Genomic DNA, 6033 nt, shown 5'->3' with positions numbered 1-6033 from the left:
ACCAACCGCACCATAGGAAGAAAATGGAAACGCAAACCCAGAAACGCGAAATCGTGCGTCCATTTCTTTGCTTCTCTCTTTCTCTCTCTGTCTCTCTCCCTCTTTCTCAACACTGAGGGTTTATGCAGGTGCGTGTGTGTGCGCGCACACTGTGTCCGTATACGTTGCTGCGCGTGATCTCTTCGCCAGGCCGAAGATCGCACTAAAACCCTCGCCCCCCCACCGCTTAATGCAGCCGCGGTGCGTCTGTATTGGAGCCAGAGCTACGGTAGTGTGTGCGGTTCTTTAAATATTACCTCCCGGCACACCGAAGAGCATCGTTCAGTTCGGTTCCAGCGGTTCAGCAGTGCACACAGTGCGAGCAGAAGCAAACCAGCCCAAAACCACACAGATCTCTCCCCCACCCACTTCCTGCAGCAGCAGTCACCGTACCAAAGAGTGTGAACCGTCGTGTTCGTGATTCCCATCTCGTTGTTAGTAGTACCAGCCGTACCAAAACCCTTCAAGGTATGCACCAACCGGCAGTAGCCTTAACACGCTCCAAAACCCGATCGCGAGTGATCCTCGTCGTTTCCAGCCGCCATAGTGTGAACAGTTTTTCCAGTTTTTTTTTGTAATGTCGTTACACAACACAAGTCTCCGCTCACCGTTAGTAGGCAGCAAGCGGTAAAGAAATCCCGGGAAATCAGTGCAACTAAGCAGTTCTGTGTACCTACCCCTAAAACCGGTTAGCGATTGCGAAAAGTCCCACTCCGCTCTGCCAAGGGGAGAGGGGTTGCTTACGAAATCGATCATCTTTGTTCGGAGTGTACCTGTCCACCAGTGACTGTGCAAAACGGTGCAAAACTACAGCGTGCTTGCAACATCGTACTCAGATCGTGGTACAGTGTGATACGTGTTCTTGAAAACAGACTCCCCGGAAGATCTTTTGCACGTGGAAATCACTGTCCACAGCTGTTGGGGAGGGCTAGGAGGGCGACAAATTGGTGGCTTTTCGGATGAAAAGCTCTGCATAGGCTGACTGAACTGCCAAGGTGTGCCTTCCGGTCTGTGCTTGTGCGTTCCTTCCCGGAGATGAACTCCCTGAGTATGAAAGGTCTTTGCAAAGCCTTTCTCACAAAAACCTTTCTTAATTCTTTACCATTTTCCTTCCTTTATCGAAAATTCGTCTCTATTCTAGCATCAAAATTTAGTCTCTTCTAATCTTTCCTAATTCTTCTCTCTTCTCATGCACACAAACACAAACACACACAAACTCAAACATCGTATTTCGCTACTGTTACGGTAGCACGCTCTGAGCAAAGATTGTAGCAAAGATGCCACCGACCGTGCACAAGGAGACCAATTTCTCCACCACAGACCTGAAGTGGAAGGTATGTTCGACGGGTCCGGTAGGGTGTGGCCCTAATGTGCTTTAACAATATTGGTCGCACTAGCAAACCTGCCAGGTGTTTTAGTATAGAAAAACCCGTAATCCGTACGCTTGCCTGCCCTTCCCAGAATTTAACACTCAATGTCGGAAATCCATGTTTAAACCTACTCTCCTGCCCAACATAAAACCAAAGCCTTTATGTGTTTAGTTTAGACACCCCCTAGCTAACACCTTCTTGTATCTTACCCATGCAACTACCTTGCAAAAAAAACAAAAACAAAAACGCTTCTTAAGACTAATCGTTAAACGTAACATATCCCTTTAACCTCGGAAATGGCTCCGATTATTAGGCGTACGATGGGAAATTAAACATTATTCACGCTACTTCTTATCCCTTTCCCCCCGTTAAGTGTCCAGGTGTTGTGGGGGTCTTTGGACTAGATTGCTTCTCGTCTCGCCCCAAAACTACCCAACGGGGTGTGAAAAATTTGGCAAAATTCGTCCGCGAGCGCGAGCACCGAACGAACCACGCACCCCAAAACGATCAAAACGCGTTCATCTTCACAAGTGGCCCCAATTTTAGCTTTCTTCGTGGCTTTTGCGGTCGGGCATTTTCTCCTGCGCGTTTTTTTTTTTGTTTCACCCCAGCCCCCCACCCCCCACCCCCACCCCATCGCCTTTCGCCCACTACTGTGAGGAACGGTGTTGCAAGGTAAGGTGATAATGGAAAGAGCTTGGATGCGGAAAAAGCAGCAACAGCAGCAGAAAAAAACCATTCCGATTAGAGTTTTCTCCAACGCGTCTGACCTCTTTGCTGCATCGGACGCGTCAGCGAATGAAGCACGGGGAGATTAACGCGAGAGAGCGAAAGAGAGAGGCGCAGCGCAATTAACTCGACCGGAAACATAGCGCGAGCACACTACCCCCCAAAAACGAGGAAAACGTGGAGCTGCGCCACGGCCGTCATTTTTCCGGTCGGGAGAAACGCGAGCTTTCATATTTTCGTCCAATATCGGCCCGGCGAACCGAACGGTGGCGTGTAATTGGAATAGCTGGAATTATATATTTCTAACCACCCCCTTGCTCGCTTTTCGCTCCCTGTTCGTCGGCCGATAATTCCTTCCCCTTTCCCGGTGGATGAATATTTGACCAGTGCGCGAAAGCTCCCCTCCCCGCGAGCTCCATCCCAGTCGATGGTGGATTTATTTCACGGTCAGCTGCGCCCGTTGCAGTTCTTAATCGCTTCGCGCTATCGCTATCCCATTCGAGCGTGCACGCTCGCTTGATGCGCGTATGCGAATTGTAAATTTCACAGCGCCGCGATGCTCGTTTGGGCGTGAGGCGTTCGCTCCAAAAACGGAAATCAGAATAATTGATTGCCAGCGTGCACAATCGAGCGTGCCGCTAATGCACGGGACCGGGCGGTTTGCCTAATTGTTCTCGATTGCCATATTTCGCCATATAGCTGTGCGTAACTGTGCTGCTCCACGCCGTGCCAGAGCACATACTCACGTCGATTCTTCAAATTGACACTCAGCAGCAAAGTTGTGCGCCGTTGGGATTGGTAATCGATTCGAAAGCGCATGAGTTATTGCAGTTTGCGATGAGCTCTCTTGGTAAGCTTTCAGAACCTTTTGCGCTTCAGCTGCTTGTTTGCTGCTGGGCGCAACTGCAACGCCAATAAATCCTCCTCCAGGCAACGGCAACCAACGCAGGAAAAGAAATTTTGCCACAAACACTTCAAACCGCAAGGGCCAGCGAAACTGGGGAGGAAAAACACCCTCCTCCGGCATGCTCACAGCTACAACATTCGAAGCAAGCCGTAGCGTGGGAGATAACCAGTCTTCCGCAGTCCCCGAAATGGACGCAGCAAAATAACTTCCAACTACGACTACGAGCGTGGGGCTGGCAGCGGGTAGTGGTACTGTATCGATCCGTACCGGTTCCACCCACGAGCCATCGTTGCACCACCCGAAACTCACACCGAACTCTGCGTCCCATGAGAAGGGACAGAGAAATTGCAAACTATCATAAATTTAAATACGAACATCCTGCTGCTAGCGAACTTGTTTACAGCGAACATTGGGTTGGGGTTGGCTTTTTGAAAGCGTTGGCCATTTTTGGTGGTCATGTTGAATGGCGGGTTTTTTTTTCTAACTTTTAGCTTGTTCTTTTTGCTCGCTCTCCTGCAGCTGAGTGCCGGTATAGTTTTGGGCGGGGAAAAGTTGGACTTTTCCGTAACTTCATGCTTGCATCCCTGCTGCGGGAATTCCTTCCGAGCCTGTAATAGTTTGTTAGCGAAATACCCTGCAATCATTGCCACGTATTAATGTGATGTTACGGCTAATACGGCTCAAACAGCTTTTTGGGGGGCGCTCTTCATCCACCTCGCCACAAATGGCTGTGAACGAGCAAAGGGCAACCGGCGGCATCGTACAGTGCGGCACACAAAACCTCAGTATCAATGGCATGCCGTGCCGTCGGTACGATCGTTGACAGTTGCGTTAGCTACGGTGAAGTACCATCAGGCTGGCCACTTCACCGGCTTTCATCAGGGCGTCTTTTGGCCCTGCTTTGTGCTCTCCCTTATGCGTATGCCGTTCGTTAGCAAACCGGGTCATCAAGTGTCCAACGCTCAACAGCTCCATTAAGCACCCATGCAATAGAAGGCAGAGGTCGAGAGAAGAGGCTGCCCTATGCCAAGGGCCCCCGAAAAAAGTTGTCTCCATCCACATGTGAGGGTTTTTTGTGTGTGTGCTAGAAATTGACTTTCGCTGACTAAAACTCTCGGTGAACGGTAACGAGATGCCAACGGAACAACAACCGAAGCAATAAAGCGCAATACTGTGCCCAACCATACCGCTCGGACCGTGCAGCCTCTCGAGCGCAAAAAAGCCATGTCTGTAGGCCCTCACATGTCTGTTGCATAACTTTCACCGTAGGCCTTTTGCACCGTGCTTCAATGATGGTGTCTCCCTCCCCGCTCGGAGGGTTTCTATCGCCATCATTATCGTGGTCGGGCATCAGCAGTGTACCGAGCCGAACATATGGGCACGCCGGTGTCTGTGCCCGTGCTTCGCTGCTAGACCACAGCACAAAAGTGCAAGTAAAAATATTACGAAAGCCGTCATTACATTCGTCTTCGTGGTCGTGTACATCGTGTACACTGACATTCTGGTTTGTTTTCTTTTTTTCCCTCCTGTTTGAGGCAATAGAGTGCCTCTCCCTCTTTGTGTATTTTAAGCTCTATGAAGCTTACTCACACAGATTTGCAGTCTCGTGGTTTTTTACCTACTAGCCTCATCTATTTGGCCGTTCTATTACGGTAAGTGCTTTTTGCGCCTTGCCCCTATTTGGCTTACCACATCCGTCTTATCGCCTTTGGTGTGGTCGTGGAAAACTCATCCACGCAGGATGGAAACACAAAATCCAGCACAGTAGCGCTCAGCAGCTCGCTTTCAGCTCGAAAAAAGCTAGTTGTCATCCTTTTGATGATGACGATGGGGTTCAGTTTTCGTTTCGCCCCGTGTGTCCCCCGGCTTTGTGTTCAGTTCCCTCAGACATGCCTGCTCTGGTCAGATTTATGCAATGAGAAGATTCTGGCTGAGAGGATCGAGGCTCGTCCTTCCCGGTATTGCACTGGATGAATCAAACATGAATTCGTTCGTGTGTTGTTTGATTTTGCTTCCTCCATCCCACTGCCCAACCCAACTCGATGTTTTAAAATGAAAATTTCAAATATTCATTGACCATCCCCTACCCAGGTTCCGGGGAGGCCGTTTCAGTGCAAATAGTAGAATGATGCTCGCTCGCTTCACTTCCTGCGAGCGGGTTATCAACGAGACCACAGCTTTAACAGCTTCACAACCTCAAAACCTTAGCACAGCTCCTGCAGCGCCCTTTCGTTCCGCTCCAGTATCGGGTAAAAGTTTTCAAGGTTATTATGTGGTCTTAATTTTTGCACTTCACCGGATCAGAAGCAGCAGATCTCCGACGCTTCCCTAATGGATCTAAAATGGCTGAACGGCGCAGTGCCCGTGCCGTACCCGCCTCGAGAGCAAAATTAAAAGAACCATTTCCTGCGGGGTGTTAATTAAAGAGTAAATTGCGATTGCCTGTGTGTGAGTGTGTGTGTGGGGCAGACGAGAAAGAGAGTGCAGCAAAAAAGAAACAGCAAAACGTTCCCGCAATACTTTTTCCATAGTTTCTAATTAAACACGAAGCGGAGCGAAGAAGAAGAAGATGCAATTCCTACGCCTTCATGCAGTTCGATTTCCGGGGCAAACTCAATCGAAAACATCTGCTATCGATTTTGATGATGATGATGGTTTCATTGCAGCCAGGCGATGGAGCTTTCTAATGTTCAATACGTGAACGGGGCGAGCCCGACTTTCACCCCTTGCTGCCGGCCACTGAAGTGGAGATTTATTTCTCATTGCTCTGGCCAGCTCTTCAGCATGATCATCCAACAATCAGCCAGCATTACGTGGTGGATTATGAAACAGTAATAAAACTTCAAATTAACCAACCCGACCAACGGTGGTGATGTGATGGTGGACTTGGACCCCGGCGTCTTGCACGGTTAGCCAACCTCCCCGCGGTTTATCTGGCAGACCGAGTGGAATAAATCTTTGCTTGAAATTATTTCCCAAACGCCTCGT

The 6033-nt window shown here is 49.5% G+C and overlaps 1 protein-coding gene across 2 annotated transcripts in view; it reads left to right on the top strand.

Annotated features, from left to right (window-relative positions):
- Positions 1-305: 305 nt before the first annotated feature.
- LOC120948785 (alpha-tocopherol transfer protein-like) overlaps positions 306-6033 on the top strand; it is a 10135-nt gene continuing 4407 nt past the window's right edge. Inside the window, exons 1-2 of one of the 2 annotated variants that reach the window (XM_040365494.2) lie at positions 306-507; positions 1289-1373. In XM_040365494.2, coding sequence (XP_040221428.1) covers positions 1317-1373 — 57 coding nt within the window. In that variant the 5' untranslated portion in view covers positions 306-507; positions 1289-1316. The remainder of the gene's footprint in view (positions 508-1288; positions 1374-6033) is intronic. The other variant, XM_040365495.2, reaches the window with a different exon arrangement.

This window comes from Anopheles coluzzii, chromosome 2, assembly GCF_943734685.1.
Source record: "Anopheles coluzzii chromosome 2, AcolN3, whole genome shotgun sequence".
Taxonomy (NCBI): domain Eukaryota; kingdom Metazoa; phylum Arthropoda; class Insecta; order Diptera; family Culicidae; genus Anopheles; species Anopheles coluzzii.
Note: the sequence above shows the minus strand (reverse complement) of the source record. Positions and strands in the feature narration are given on the sequence as shown.